Consider the following 16,519-nt stretch of genomic DNA (forward strand, 5'->3'; position numbering starts at 1 on the left):
AAAGCATAGACGATGTCTCTCCCCTCAGTGTTAAAGGCAATCTCTATGGTGCAATCAGCCTGGAGGCTCCCAGGAATAACAGGAACAGAACAAAATTTAGCTTGATCATAGACCAGATAGGCTGCACAGGGCTGGGATTTAGTTCCTCGTTTTGACTAACAAATAAGGAAAATTGCAAACACTGTGGTCGATGTTGATTCCCACGGCCTGAAACAACAGCTCACCAGTGACATTGCTGTCCTTTGCCTTCCCATTCTGGAAGCTGTTAGTTGGTATTCAGTGCAGCAGGCTCGCCCTGGTGCTTCTCCAGCACACACGGTAACCATCTGCAGAGCTGCCTATGCTAATTAGCTTGTGGGCTAACTTGGGGTTCCTAAAACCATGAAAGAGAGCAGAAAACCTGCTCCTATAGCAGTCTGGCTCACCTAGGTGGGCTGGAGACCCGGCAAGCCTCCGGAAAGCAGCAACAGGCTCTTGGCGCTGAATACCTGTGTGGTTCGAGAAAGAGCATGAGGTTAGATGTCAGCTGGCCAGGAGAGAGAAGCAGGACCACCAGGAATATGGGGGCCCCAAATTATCTTTCTGTATGTGTTTTCGAACAAAAAGGAAAAGGAAAATGGAAACTAAGGACATAAAAAAAAAAAAAAAAAAAAAAAAAAAAAGCTGAAGAATTTAAGAGCTTAAGGAGGGTGGCAAAAGCAGAAGAAAGGGCTCTGAATGTTAGTAGATGCTGTAGTTTTCCTGTGCACTGGAGCAATGGACACTGGATCCTGAGATGCTGGGCATACCCGGGGGCTGGAAACTGAAAGCACTTGTCTCCTCTCAGGCCTATGGACCATAAACTTCCACAGGCACAAAGTTCCCCTGTCATTTTGCAACAGCAAATGTTCTAAGCCCATGTAAATGGGTTTAGGATAATATATTGGGAACAAATCATTATTTTTATTTTTTAAGGAAGTTGCACTATTGTCATGCAATATGCACTGTGATATCTGCTCAGGAGATGCAAGTGGTGGAACCAGCTACAAGGACAAATCAGAGAAGTGATTGCTTACCTGTATTGGGTCGTAAAATATTCCTGTTACTTGTAGATGTGGACGTGCCCCTGAATGCTTTGAAAATATTGTATTGGTTAGTACATGGAACCAAAAGACAAAGTACTCTAACACTAAAAAATGTACTAGTTATTATTAGTAGAATACACACCTGTCTTCAGTCCTCTTCCTTGTGCAGCATGAACCTGTCCTGTAGACATCAAAATGGAGAAGCGTCATTTGTACCATGTTTGGTGCAGGGCTACTGCTACCTAGGACTTTCAATGGGTCTCATTTTATAGCTATCAGAGTTAATGGTTCATATACAGGGTTTTCACTAATATCCTTTCTGAAATGTTAGCACTATACATTTTAAGCCAGTTTAAAAAAAGAATTGCCTCACTCTGTCTGTCACATAGGTTAGATTAGTTAACATTCACTTATGAATATTACTTATACATGCCTTGGTCTGCATTTAAGATGTTTGTAGTTACTGCTGTGATTTCCTTTCCTTTCTAAGTTTCCTTAACTCAATTACTCACACTTGTTATTTGGTTTTATTTCTATTTCAGTACTATCCAATTGTGCAGGCTGTGTGAGGAAGGTTAAAAACAAAACAGCATCCAGACCAGATACTACTCTTCTTGCAGAGAGCTTAACATGTGAGACAAGAGACTGAGTGCAAGCAGGCACACTGTAAATAACGAAACAATGATAGAAATAATGTGGGAGAATTCATATGTCTGAAGTGTCTTCATCATTGTCTATACAAAATGCTTTTTTGTGTTAATGCATTAAATTCCCCTTGTTCAAAAATACTGGAGGCTCAAAGCGCTTGCAAAAGATCACGTCTTCAACCATGCTTTTTTTTTTTTTTTTTTTTTTTTTTTCTCATTACTTATTCTTAAGACGTTTGTTAACAAACTTACCCCCTAACCTTCCAAAGCCTGCTGAGATCAGTGGGACTGTTTAGCTGACTTCTGTGAACACTGTGCGGGGGGGCACGAGATATTTTTCTCAATAAAATATCATAAATGAGACCATTTTGAATGGTTGTCTCAGAAAAGAGGAACAGGTGTTCCCTGGTGACTTGATATTGCAAAATTAGGTGACAGCAAATAGTTTGTGCATGAGCAAACTCAAATCTTCACAGGCCAATGGAAATCCAAGCCCTTTGATGGGATTTTTACAAGCTGTGCTGAGAGATCTTGCAAACTCCAGAAGCCAGAGATCCTGTTTTAGTAATTTGCAGGCTCATCTGCCAGACTTTTGAACTATGTAGGCTTCTGGCTCCAGGTGATCTGCAGCTAGCAGAGGTTGTCTTTTCAGGTTCTGGAGAGGAAGGGCTGCTTATGCAGCAGTGTTGTACAGAGGTGGGTATGCTTTCCACACCCAAGATGGGTACATGCCAAAGAGATGGAAGAAAATTAGCTCTGAGCCTGAAAGCTTGCCTGGGTTTGTCACAGCTGAGCCTAGATGTCTATGTAACACCATTTACAAGGTCAGTAGAAACAGAGTACAAGAGGGTAAGAGAGAGATTAGCTCAGAAGTGTTGTGTGCCACAGTTTTTGCTCTGTGCCTCCACACCCATGAGCAGCCTGGCTTGCCCTCTTTGCTCCTTTGGGTGTTGCAGGGCCTGCGGGGTTGTTTGCTCTTGTTGTGCCACCCTAAGGCATCCCTGCAGTACGCTGGTTTCTGCTAGGAGGAGCATTGTGGTGATAGAAGGGAAAAGTGGTAATCATGTTTCCAGGGCATACAAGGCTTGTTCTTCCTTTGATTTGGAAAGCCAAAGAGTCTGTGGCATGAAATTGTGTCTGTTAAAGCAGAGCTCTGTGCAAGCCAAAGGCTGAGCATTAAGTTGAACTGGGGACAGGCAGTAACCAAGTGATTGCAAGAAATGGGCCAAAAAAATAAAAGCAGTGGAGCAGAGAAATCTTTTAAACACCCCAATTAGAGATGTTCCATTTCAGATCAATGCTGTAGTGGTAAACAGCAAGAATGGCTGTATGTAATGTGTGGCTAACAGGGCAAGGAAGGACATGCATGGAAAATCCAAGACCAGCTCTGGAAAGAGTGCTGGTCAGGGCTGGGATCAGCAAAATGCAACCATGCTAGGGAAGAGCTCTGATCTGCCACAGAAGCTGAGCCCAACCATGGTTGGAAGCAAGCCTGTAGTGAGTGGGAGGCGTGGAGGCAGGAAAGGATGGCAGGGCAGCAGAGAGTATTGCATTTTGGGGTGGTTCTTACAATGAAACCGATGTGAAAAGGTGAGCAACTACTCTGTGGAGGTAACAACAATGCAGTCTGCACCTTGGTGAGCACCCTTGGTGGGCTGAGCGGTCAGAGTTAACCTGGGGGAAAAGGCTGCATCCAAACCCAAGCTCTAGCTGTTCCACCTAGTGTCCAGATGGAGCTCATCCCCCTTATTCTATGCTTCCCTTTTTCTATATGTATAAGCCTTAATGTTTTCGCACTGTTGGTTGAGAGCTTTCAATACTTTTTATTCTGCTTTCAATTATGTTGTCTTTTTTTTTTTTTTTTTTTCTTTTCTTTCTATTCTTACTACTACGATAAGTCACGGCTGGGGATGAAAGCACAGCACTGCACAGTGGTAGGCAGCCTGGGGTCACTGGCTGAGAAGAGATGCAATGGTTGAACTGAGCTGGAGCACACGACAGGCGCTCCCTGCCTGATGTGGAGGTGCCAGCTCAGTGCTTCGGTCTGTCACGGAAAAGAGGGCATGACTGTGATCACAGTGTTTGCAGAAGCACTGGATTTATAACCAATCCTTATCCAGGGTCCAAGCAGCTGTGCAGGAAAGGATTGCTTGAAAAGCTGAGATGGTAGAGGGCAAGTGCGTTTGTGGTCCCTGGGAGCATGCTGGGTTAAATGCTGTTCAAAGAGGCAGAAGCTGTTGTTGTACCAGAGCATGGCTGAAATTTGAGTTGTGCCCAGAGCAGGAGAGGCTTTGTATCCACTTTCAAAGCCCATTGCTATTGCTGCTTCCTCCTCAGGATGTTCCTGTGCTGCATACTGCGCTGGTGAGTGCTGCACTCTTTAGTTAGGGCAGATGAGGAATAAGGTGTCAAATGCCATGCTAGATACATCAGTGTTTTTTCATTTAGCAGTTTTGCCACATTGAAGTCTTTAATGCAGGAGTCCTCTGACGGAGTAGTCTCAGAAATTTTAGTGATTCCATGTCTTTGACAAAAACAGAAGACAAAGGGGAAAGAAGAGGAAGAGCTAGGATGGCGTTCTGCCCCTGTTCCAATGCCCTAAGCTGCAAGTCCTGCTTTGCTTTTGCCCCTGTGAACTTTTGCCAGTACCAGTGGCTGGAAATGAAAACACCTTAGCTAACAGCAGACTCAGCTGTTCTCCTTCTGACTCTGCTCTGTTTCAACATTATTTACTTCTGAAGTGTCTTTTGCAGGCGAATTACAAATGTCCTGTGAGAAGTAGGTCTGCAAATCCCTGTGAGCCAAGATGCACAGGAGAACATTTGACTCTGTCTGGTCAAGCCAAACTCTGGTTATGCCCAAGGGCAACATTAGAAACTTCAGTCTGAATAACAGGAGTGAGTTCAAAAGAATCCACAGACAGAGAAAACTGATTAACTGCTTCATGTGTGGTTATGGCTTCAAAAATAGATTTGTACTTTGTTTGTTTTTGGTTTTATTTGTTTGTTTTCGACAAGCTGTTTTCCTTCAGAACCAAGAAGAAATCAGGAGAATTCAGGAAGCCAGATGCTGAGCCACATGCTGGACATGGTCCTAGAAATGGAGTCCATGAAGTCAGAAGTAAGTTTCTATGATTTCAGTGTTGCCAAGACTTCACCCTTAACATACATCTCTACCTGACTGGGTAATCTCAGATGGGTTTTTCTAATAGTCAGTAAAAGACAATCATGTCCTCTTTTTTGATCAGCCTGAGGGAACATGAAATAGAAAAGAGAACAACAAGCACGACCAGGTTTACAAGCACATTAGGTACTGAATAATGCAGTTTCTCATGGAAATTAAACTTCTTTGAATTGTGTTAGCACTTCTATTAATCCTGCCATACACATGCTTGCATATTTGATGCAGTAAGATTAACCCCCCTATCCTGGAGCAGGGCAGGAGCGTGGTCTGTTGGTCTGGGTGTGCAGGGTCCCTTGTTCTTAGCCCTCCAAGCAGGAGGGAATTGATGAAGGGGGATGCTCATGGTGCCTCAGGTACCAGCTGCCCCTTTGGTGCGGAAAGACTTTCTAGGCAGAAGCAGTGAGATAGGAGACTTCTGAGCTCGCAGCTGAATTTGATTTAATGATGCTTTCCCTCAAGACATGAATTGGCCAGAAGATGCCTGCCACGTGCTTTGGCTCTGAATTACTCGGCTGCAGGGATGGCCAGAGTTAGGTGTGTGAGAGCAAAAACAAGCTCAAGGCACTCAGAAATAGCAACAGGGTATGAAACCTCCCAGCTCCCTTTTATTCAAAAGCAATCATATCCTCATACTCAGAAACTTGCAAACAGGTGAAAATGTTCTCCTTTCCTTGACTGCACAGCTGAGCAATTACACATTGTATGGGAAATCTCCTCTACATATTTGCATTGCAGCCTGTGGGCTGGAATGGAAGCAGGTTTCTTGATGAAGATGCAAAGCTTTGAACAGCTGCCACTCTGTTGTCAAAAACACAAGTGGCATGCCAGGAATAACTTCACATTTATGCCAGGCTCAGGACCACAGCCTAAGGTTTTCAAAAGAGCATTGGTCTAACTTAAGTCAGCATTTCAGAGCTCTCAGCCCTAAGTTTAGACAGCAACACAGCCACCTGTGTTATATATCTTACAACTAAATGAGATTTTGCCTTAAGAGAGTCAGACAGAAGGAAGCAATAGGCAAATACAATTCAAACAGCACAAGCTTTATCTCAAGTGTTGCAAAGTCCAGCATTTTTCAAGGCTGAAATATGCAGCTATTTGCTAGAAATGCTTCCCCAGAGGTATGGGTGATCAGCATCTCTGACAATCAGTCAAGGCATCTATTTTTGAGTTTAAATCCAGTCTGTATTCAACCGCTGACTTTGCTGAGGCTTGAAAGGTAATTGGATCATTGCTACCTTAAAGCACATTTTATGGCCTGCCTTGTGGCACATACTTCTTCACCGTACTTACTTGATGCTGCGGCTGCCACAGATGAGTATGCTGGGTGGACACTGCTAGAACCTGAAAATAATGTATTTTGATTTTCAGCTGTTGAGCCATAATAAACCACATTTTTTATTTTTATTTTTTACTAATAATAAATACAGGGGAGAAGAAAACACTAGGGAAAACCAGGTGTGCAAAAATCATGAGGATAATTCCATCACAGTGTTTTTATCTTTGAAATCAAAGAGCTGTTCCAGAAAATATAACTTTCATTTATTGAAAGTTATCACACAATTAAATCTAAAATGAGTCTTGAGCTATTTGTTGAATGCTTAGTCCAGGCATATGAATCAAGGAAATATTAGTTAACTACTGTAACTGAAAATTATCACAGCATTTGGAGATGGAGAGCTTCCTCCTACATTAATCAGTTTAGATGCCAGTATATTATATGCAAAGATAGGGACTAACCATAATTGCTGTGCTTACTGCAGATGAACTCTTATCTTGGAGAATCTACACACGTTTATGTGAGGCACACTGATTTTGTATGTGTCTCAAAGGCTATACAGCTCTGACTCCAGCCCATCTGCTGGAATTAATTTCCTTATCCACTCTTAATATGTCTGCATTGAACTGCTGAATTCACAATCTACTAAATAATGGTATGGTCAACTGCCTGCCTTGTTCCTTTAATTCTAGCAGAAGCGTTGGTCAGGAGGAAAGCAATGCAAATATCCATGCTACTGACCTAGGTCTCTGACCCTATGTTGCAGTCCAGGTCGAGACTTGGCTGCAGCTGCCGCAGTCGTGGTTCTGGTTGTTGCAGGTGTTGTGGCTGGCTTTGGTGTTGTGGTGAAAGGATCCGTGGTCGTGCTGGTTGGGGTTGGGGTTGTGGTGGCCAGTTGTATAGCTGGTGTTGGTACCAGCGATGTCTGTTCCACCTTGCGGCCCGTGTCCCCTGTGGGAACATCGACACAATCACCCTATGAAATTCTATGTGGCACACATGGCAACATCATTAGTAATGCTCCTTCTTTAAGACAACCAAGTCAGTGGTGTTTTCCTCAGGGTGTCTACAAGCATCCTCATCTGTGGACCTCATGCCATGCATGCCTGTGTGATGCTGTCTTTAGGTGCTGACAGCAGCCTGTCATAGCCTTAGTGTTTCCTCTACACTTTCTCTGCTTTAAACAGGAAAACCTCTCTGCCTGACAGATGTCTCAGACCTATGCAGTGGTTCAAACAGCCAGTTGCAGTTGCAGTTTCTGTTTTGCCATCATCTTTTCTCAGTGTAATTAAGCTGTTAGAAAGTCCATATAAATGGAAATCAACTGACATCTGGTAATAAAAGATGGCAATTCTGAGTCACAGACCAGAATAAAATATGCATTGCCTACTGCATCACTGAAATGCTCTTGGCAGAAAGACAGCTTTTAGGGGAGGGTGATTCAGGAGCGGGTCAGGGCAGGAGCAGGGCCAGTGAGGGCTTTGGCTGAGGAGCAGAGGAGAGCACGGCCTGGGAGGTGCCGATTTCATCTCACTTTGACTCACCTCACAGTTGTTACTACTTTTAAAATGTATCATCTGTTGTGAGAATAGAGATGATTCTAGTTGCAAAAATGTGCATACTAAATAGCATTATACAAATTTTTAGCATGTTTATAGTCCTTTCAAGTTGCTATCTTAGAAAGGAGCCTTTCCTGTTATCTTTTCCATCTATCTACCTAAAACTACCCTAGAATATAATTCATGTTCACCTCAGTCTTGTTCCTCTCCTCCCTGCCCGTATCCCTGGGGATGGCCTGGCTGACTGTGTGCACTGAAAGGGAATGGTGTGCCTTTATTCAGTCTATTCATTGCTGCACAGCACAAGCTTGCATTTTATTGCTGGATGTTCTCCTTTTGGAAAGCATCGTCATGAAGCTGTCTGGTGGATTAATTACCACCTAACGCTAGCCAGTGAAAAACTCAGACCTCAGACAGTTTTAATGGGATAATGCTGAAAGAGAGCTCAGAAGAAAAACAAAACAACTCAGCTGAAAAATCAGTGTGAATGGCTCTCTTTGGGCTGAGGAGTGCCTTGCTCCACACTGCCGTGCTAAAAGCAAGAAGACAGAGGGCACAGTTATTCTTCCCATGTGATGTGGTGCTGCAGAAGCCAGGAGCAGACATGTCAGCTCTCTATAACCTGGGCTGCATGGAGCAAGGAAGCTGCAATCGAACAGTATGGCAGAAAATCCTGGGACAAGGAAGCAACACAGTAAGAGCAGAGAGAAGATGTTGCCTTGGCACTTGTTGGCTGGGTTTCTGTTGGAGCCTGGGACACAAGAGAGGAGCTCTCGAGAGCTAGCTGTTCCCAGTGCTCCCACGGGCAAGATGCCCACCTCCCTCACAGGATCTTCACAGGGTTTGCAGGGCACACAACTACTGAGAGTTGTAACGCACGCTTTTGAAGTTTGTGACACTTGAACTCACCCAAAGCACAGGCAGAAATTAAACTGTGAGGTTGCCCTCTCTGCTCTGAGTTGTCCCGTGCCCTTCAGGCAGCGGTTGCAGGTTCTCACGTAATGGGGTCCCTTCAGAGGGAAAGAGGCTGTGGAGTGGAGGCTGGGTGGGGGTAAAGCTATGTGTGTTACCAGCATCAAACTGCTTCTCTTGAACACTTGTGGGCAGTCTAGGCTGGGAGGGATAAAGTAATCGGCTTTCTACAGGAAAGGGCACTGAGATCCCCAACACCTACCTTGCTCCAGGGCTTTTTCTGATGTGTTGGAGGTGTCTACACTCTTCAGAGCTTTTAGGTCTTGGTCTGGCTTCTTAGGCTCTGCAGAAAAAATAAACACATTAGGAAATGCAGCTCTGGAAGAAAACTTAAAATTTTCTATTTAGAGATTGTGTGTCCTCAAAGGCAGGCATCCCATCACCTAGCATTAGAAAGGCTAGTTGGTCTAATCAGAGCTTCCTCACCAGGAGAGAAAAAGTTATGGATGGGTGCCTCTAGAGAGTAGTCAGCCGATGTTGTTGTTGCCTAATTTAGGTGTCTGACTTCCCAAAAGCTCCTGCCAATGTCAACAGAATTTAAGAAGTAAGCAATAAACACTTTTTTTTTTTTCTTTTTTTCTTTTTGCTACCAATAAACCAATTCTCACAAGACTGATGAGAGTTAGGGTCTTGGTGTGTGTAGGGTGTCTGGTGAATATGCCCTAGCATGTGACGTTTCAGTCACTAATTCACATTCAGATGTAGCTCTTTCTTGCCTGACATTGCCAGATCCTCGTGTCCTCGTGGGACCACATCCTGAATGCCATGGACCAGCTTAGAAGGAAAGATTTTTTTTATTATTTTTTATTTTTTTTTTAATCTTTCTGTTCTTCTAAGACTCAAAGTCATGAAAGTACTTGGAACATTTATTACAGTTCATTTATTGCTAGCCTGCAAACAAATCCGCCTATGCATTTGTGTCTGACTGAGTACTGGAAGATTTTGATCTTTCATTTTTTTCTCTTCTCTAGCTATTTTGACAGCATTGACCTATTTAAGAAATTGCTCCAGGGTTAATGGTTACTTAATAATTTGTACTATTTTTTAAAAAACAGTAGGTTTAGTTGTTTTTAACCTGCTGTGATTAGTTACGACTTCGGGAAGGTTTTTCTTCCTCTGCCCATCTTTTGAGGGCACTGTATCCAACAGCAGCATTTAAAGAAATGTCAGGTACTATGAGTCTCCAGTGCACCTAGGATGAGGACCAAAAGAGCATCTCTGACAGCTAGCTGATCAGGTGTGAAGTAGGATTTTCTCTAATCTGGCAGTGAGTGTAATCCTCAAAGGACTGCCATTAGCACCTCGATACAATGGGTTTAAATACCCAGCTGTGCAATGTGGTCTCTATAATTTAAATTGGAAGAAGGTAGCTTTCTTAAAATTGAAAAAGAAATATGAAATACCATATTGCAAGATGGCTCGAGCACCATATCACAGAGATTTTATCTCAAGAACAAACTGTTCCTGACAGCATACAGCTGAGATGGCTGAGTGGAGGCAGTGGGAATAAATTGGGCTTGGAGAAGACTATGTGTGATAGTCTGATTTCTTTTCTGCTCGTGGGACAGGGCTTGGCAAAGCAAGGCAGTGGGCTCTTCAAGCACTGGGTTTGATATAACAGTTGTTATTTGCTCCTTTGATCATCCTGGGTTTTCTCTGTGTGAATGCACAGTTTCTGTTGCTAGGATCCTAACACTTCCATTCATTCAATTTGATTCAAGAACAAAGTGAAGGAAGTCACTTGCATCTTTGCTTTGCTGCAGGAGCAGTTTTCTGTTATTTTGTTTGTGACTGCAATGTGACTTGATGACACTCCCCATTCCTGCACAGATTGTAATGTCAGTTTTTGCACTGGTGGAAGAAATCATTGCTTGCTGAGTTGTGATCTGGATGCAATTGTTCCTGCTCTGATGTGAGGCGCTTGTGCCAATACTTCAAGTGTGGTTAGAATTGGGAATGGAGAGATGTGATTTTAGTGAATATTTCCTAGAAAAAGCCAAGATTTCTAAAGTATTGCCTCCTTTCTAGCATTGGATAATATTTAGGCCAATGCTTTCTGCATCAAGACATACATACAAGTATGTATCTACTTGTCTGTAAGTTAACAGGAACTGCAAGCTAAAGGCTTGGCTTTGGGTGATGCATATTCAGGCTGAACAGCTACAGCATTCAGATGACTTTGTGTAAGTAAAAGGCTAAAGATGAGGAAAGAGCTCTGTACTTTGCTTTCATGGACAAACAATAATGTACAGGAGAAGAGCAGAACTCCAAATAACAGCTGTGCAATCTTGGATGGATGTACTTCTTGACAAGCTTTTGAATGCATGGGGAAGTTATACCGCATTTCCTTATACCACTGTTTACAGTGAATAAGCTCAGAAAGGCTTGGGCTCAGCAAACAACAGAAGGGCTGTGATGAGGAAGTGTGTAGTAGTAGAAGACATTTATTTTTTCATTCATACTCCCTGGGTAGAGCCTGGACTTTACACAGTTGTGACCGGGAGCACAAACAAATGTCATTTCCATGATAGAGACATTTCATGTACACTTGGATATCAACTACCACCTGGTGGGCGGCTTGATCAAAGACCTCTGAAAACAACTAAATTATTTAAACTGAGTTGAGTATGACAGAGTAGGCTACAGGCTAAAATGATTATACAGAGTAATTCCTTATCATATTATCCTTAGCTAAAGCTGCTGTGCATCGTCATCTGTGTCATTAATATTGTAGTATTATGTATTACTATATAATAATAATTATAATCCATTATATTTATGTATTATATACATCAAAGGTCTCAAGAAATAACATGAATAGCACTAGGAGAAAGATAACATTAAGACCTCAAATGCTTTCATATAATGAGTGCAACATCATACTCTCAGACTTAAAACAAGGGGAAAGGTAGGTGGGAACAGAGGTTTGTGAAACTGGGCATGACCAAAAAAAATATAGAAATTATCTGGGATAATTCTGTGCACCTAATATAAAAAATGCCATGAGAGATTATAATGAGATAATAACATTGATGAACATAAGGGGTACATTAACTTCAGGCTCTCTATAATTAAATCTTTATATTACACAACTGAGATGCTACAAGAGATAGATGTGAATAGATATAAGGAAAAGTCCATTGTAATTACTTGCCTGGTTTAACAGCTGTACTTTTTGAGGAAGAATATTCAAGAGTTGATGGATATGTCACACCTTTTCTTGGCTTGCCCTCTACAAAAAAAAAAAAAGAAAAAAGAAAAAAGAAAAAAGAAAAAAAAATAACAGAAAATTATAAGCTTTCTTGCAACAAAACTCCCATCTAACATATGTGTTCAGAATCAGACCTTGCTTCTTCACTGCCCAACTCATTTTCTTGAAGATTTCTTTCATCTGCTGGCAGAATCTAAAAACCATTTCACTAAAAATACCAATGCCTAAATCCAGCATCATAAAAAAGATAGAAAGTATGAAAACACAGGCCTGGGGTGGATTTGAAGAGGTCAGTTAGTTCATTCTTTTGCTCTTGCATGGTTAAGGTTAAGCATAAGGGGATCGTTCCTGAAGAACATCTGTATAACCTGTACTTAAACCCACTATGTAGTTTTTTCCAGTGACCCACTATGTACTTGAGTTAGACAGTATGTTTGATGTGGAATTCATTTCATCAAGCACACAGCATTCTTCTCTGACCTCAGTTTTGCAACATCTATTTCTGGCAACAGTCTTTTGCAGTAATAACAGTGAGAGAAGACCATGCTTGTGTGTGGGAACATATGGTTCCTATATTTAGATCTAAAATGAGGGTCCTGTCTTAAAACAATGAGGTATGTTTCCCAGTTAAGCTTTAAACCACAAATCTTTTTAATGCCACACCAGATGCCATCTCTATTGGCACATGTGGCCATGCAATTCTATCTCTTGGGGCAGTTTTTATATTCCCAAGTTATACCTGTATCACTGAATGAAAAGTGTTGCAAGGAAGCTCCGTTTAGGGAAGACTGCTCTGTCCTCTGAAAGCTGGACAAAACTTATCTGTGCAAGCTTGGATGTGATGCACAAAAGGACTTCAGACCTGTGGGACCTCTCTACAAGATGATGTGCTGTGTCACACGTCTGGACTACCTCAGGTTAGAGGTACCCCCACCTCCTGCAAAACCTGAGTCATGATGATAGGTTTGCTTTTCCTTATGCCCTTGGTGAATTCTTGTAGATGGTGTATATAGGCACCATGAGCATGACACTTGTCATCCTCGGTAATTAACCTAGCGGTCAACAGCATTCAGCAGAACTTGCTGCTACAGGCTGAGCCACACCTGGGAACTATTTCCCATGTGATAGAGCACATAGAGAAGGATATGTGCCAGAGAAACTGGTCCTTTGTGTTCAGGGATGACCATGGAGCTTGAGCAGCACTGTCCTTTGTCCCTTTGCATGTCTCTAGCCCTTTGTTTCACTCTTCTCTGAAATCTCAATCATTAAAAAGCCCTAGATGAAGGAGTTAGTATGAGTTACTGATGAGGCAATGCTGTAAGGATCTATTACATTTCTCATTCACAGTTGTATTAATGGAGAGTAGATCTGAAGTCAACACAGCTCCTGCAAAGACCAAAGCACTTTAGCATACATGGACAAGCTGGAAAGGGCTTTCTCCTTGCCCTTGGGTCTCTCACAGAATCTGGACTAAGTGAAGAACAGCATGTCTTCACTTACACTTTCCTCTGAGCTAAAACTGGACTCAGGAGACAAGCAGGACAAAGGAGCTCTTTCTCCAGTTTGGGAGAAAGATGAAAATGTTGTAGGATTGCAGATGATTTCTAAATGCATTTCTTTATCCCCAGCAGTGGCGGAGTGATCAGGTGAGTTTTTACACAGATGCTGCAGCAGCAGCATAATAATCTGATCTAAGTTTAGACTCTTTCTGTGCTAATCTGATGCTTCTAATGCAAACCCAAAGACTGCCACTGTGCAAATAAACTAGCTTCTTGCTACAGGGAGGCTGCCTACTCCTGGGCTCTGTGGGTTTTGATAAACATCAGCTTGCGTCCCATATGTGGTCAAAAGGTAGGTCTGAAGCCTGACCTGAACGTGGCCCTGCTTTCTGGAGCAATGGTAATGTGTCCCTTCTACCAATGTGTCATCTGGAAGAAGTTGGAGGCTGGAGTTTGCTTAACATACTTAAAAATGGGTTCACATGTGGGTTGAAAACCTCAGTTTCTGTCTGTTTGAAGTACGAATTATGGTGTGGTGGCTGCTCACCCTCTCGTGCCCATTTGTAACTAGCAAAGCCAGAGGTTTAGGGCTCTATTTTCTTAACCCACTAGCTGTGAAACTCCCACTAAACTGAATGGAGCCATTCAGCTGAGTGCCAAGGCATTTCAGTGTTTGAAAGTGAATACCAGTGCATTTGCATACCTCCTGGTGTGTTGACTGCTTTAATCCCAGAGGACAGACCTTGTTCCCACCGCTGCTCCCAAATCACGCCACCTCATCCCCTGGGTCCCCCAGGGATTCCTCCTCTGTGCTCTTTTGTGTGGATGCTCATTCACAATTTAAACATCACAAACTCTTGGTGACAATACCCTAACTAGGAATAAACTGTTGGCACAGTCCCAGGGTACAGCATCGCATGCAGTTTTGGTCTGATGAAGAGGAACTTGGATGGAGAACAGGGCACTCAGTTCAAGCTCTACAGCTTGAAATTAATACCTTAGGTTACTTGTATTTTATTGGGGAATGCTTTATGCAGCTCTATGTTTTTATGACTCATAATTGTAAAAAAAAGAAAAAACAAACCAAACCAACAACAACAAAAAAAAGACAAACCAAAACAAAACCACCATTCTTCTCTTTCTGAGAATGAGTTCTGACTGCATTCAGCCTTGGGCTGCTCTGATGAACAGCACAGCCTTCCTGGGGTTTTAGGCTTCTGAATTTCTCCCTGAAATTCTAAAATTTCCACATTTTCATCAGGTATAGTAAGAATTTATTTCTTACTTGGATATGAAATGTGACATGAGACAGGCTGTATTATGTTACATTTATGTTTATCTCCTCTTACAGATACTTGTAAATTTCTCTTGTATCATCTTTCGATTCATTAATTAATTAAGAACAAAGTTTTGTTAATACAAATCAAAAATTCCTAGTTTTATAGGATTATAGGATGACAAGTGAGCAGCTACTGAGGTTAAAAGTTATTTCTCATTTATGTACCAGAATTACAATGTGCTGTTTGTTGGAAAAAAAAAAAAAAAAAAAAAAAAAGAAAACCAGCAACAAGTACAAGTAGCAATTCAGCTATTCCAGGAAATCCATACTCATCCAAAATAAATCCTTCTCAATTTGGTGTACCCATGGTAAAATGCTGTAAAAGTGCATCCAAATATATTAATCTAAACTCCAGATGGCAATTCATTTTGGTCAGCTTCTAAAACCTCTGTTACTGTCCACAAATCTTCACATGAAAAGAACATTTCTTTATTTTTAGAGGCTGTTCAGGTGCCTGAGCTGTTGATTTTTCCAAAAAAGATGAAGTTAACTAACATCAGTTGGTCATGCTTACCCCAAAACTTAAGAAGTGTGGACCAGCAAGAACTTACCCATTGTATGGATGCAGCAAGAAGTTAGATTTAGAAATTGTATATAAAGCAATGTAAAATAGAACCCTCCTTTCATGTGGGTAGAATGAGTTCAGGTAGGTTTGGGATAATCAGAAGCTGGTGTAAAGGGGACCTAATTTACAACAAAATCTGTAAATTTCAAGTGAGCTGCTGTATGTACTATGGGCAGAAAAAGGAATTAGCATTAAGTTAAGATGGATTTCCCCGCACTGGGTAGAGAGCAGCACTTTTTGGCTCACAGAGGTGGGAGAATTTCATAACTTATTTGGGATACACCAATAGAATATTTTAATAGGGTTTTGTATAAGTACAGTATGGCTATATATGGTTTGAGATGGCTTGACAGTTTTTATTTTGAAGGTATATATTGATAAACTATGCATATTTAATTTTAACAAGGAACTCGGAGAACCTGGGCCATCGTGTCCAACAGCTGCAGTGAAAATGTATTTCCTTTGTGAAGGAAACCTTCACAACCCAGAGCAAAACAGACCACGAGGCTTCACTGCAAAGCCTGAATGGCAGCACAGGAACAAGTTGTTTCAGAAGACACAGGTGCAGATGCAAACTGAGGGGGCTTCAAATAGCTAAAAGGCCACTTAGTTTGCTTAGCAGCAATACTTGTCAGGGTGGAGAGCAAGTGCATTAGGGAGATCTTCCCACCAGTACCAAGGCTCAGGTTTTAAGCATCAACAGTAGGAACTGGGCTGCCCTTGGGCAGTCTATCCAGATTGTCACCTCTGGTGAGCCCTGCAGAACCTCTGGTGGAGTGTATTTCTCTTTGCTGGCTCTATAGGAAGCCCAGGATATGAACTAAGTGAGGTGCTCTGGCACAGTACCTGAGACAAGGAAGGACTCCCTCCAGCGCGGCAGTGACAGGGATCGGACTCCATTGGAGAAGCTCCCCCGGTAACCAGCGTGGCCGGCCACTTTCTGAACCAGGATCTTCCCGCCTGTGTTGTCAATGATACCACTGCAAGGGGAAAACATAGTAGCTGAAGGTGGAAACTCTCCCCAGAAACATAGAGACCATTCAGCAGAGCAAGAGGTAGGAAGCGTTTACTTTCATCTTTAAGCCAGGATTTACAGTGAAGCTATGAAGCTACCAATAATTCTGCCACAGAGAAAAAATTGTACTTCTTCAACACAGAGTAGAGCACTTTGCTACACAATGCCGTCAGGCTCTGTTTGGTC

At 42.3% G+C, this 16,519-nt stretch overlaps 1 protein-coding gene across 2 annotated transcripts in view; it reads right to left on the reverse strand.

Moving 5' to 3' along the window:
• The window catches only part of VIT (vitrin), a 51,792-nt gene that overhangs the window by 16,824 nt on the left and 18,449 nt on the right, over positions 1–16,519 (reverse strand). The window contains exons 5-12 of one of the 2 annotated variants that reach the window (XM_035319896.1): positions 16,165–16,298; positions 11,859–11,936; positions 8,907–8,987; positions 6,915–7,124; positions 6,188–6,238; positions 1,207–1,245; positions 1,056–1,112; positions 426–488 (exon numbers count right to left, since the gene is read on the reverse strand). In XM_035319896.1, coding sequence (XP_035175787.1) covers positions 426–488; positions 1,056–1,112; positions 1,207–1,245; positions 6,188–6,238; positions 6,915–7,124; positions 8,907–8,987; positions 11,859–11,936; positions 16,165–16,298 — 713 coding nt within the window. Of the gene's footprint in view, positions 1–425; positions 489–1,055; positions 1,113–1,206; positions 1,246–6,187; positions 6,244–6,914; positions 7,125–8,906; positions 8,988–11,858; positions 11,937–16,164; positions 16,299–16,519 lie in introns of both variants that reach the window. The other variant, XM_035319895.1, reaches the window with a different exon arrangement.

This window comes from Oxyura jamaicensis, chromosome 3 (assembly GCF_011077185.1).
Source record: "Oxyura jamaicensis isolate SHBP4307 breed ruddy duck chromosome 3, BPBGC_Ojam_1.0, whole genome shotgun sequence".
Lineage (NCBI taxonomy): Eukaryota > Metazoa > Chordata > Aves > Anseriformes > Anatidae > Oxyura > Oxyura jamaicensis.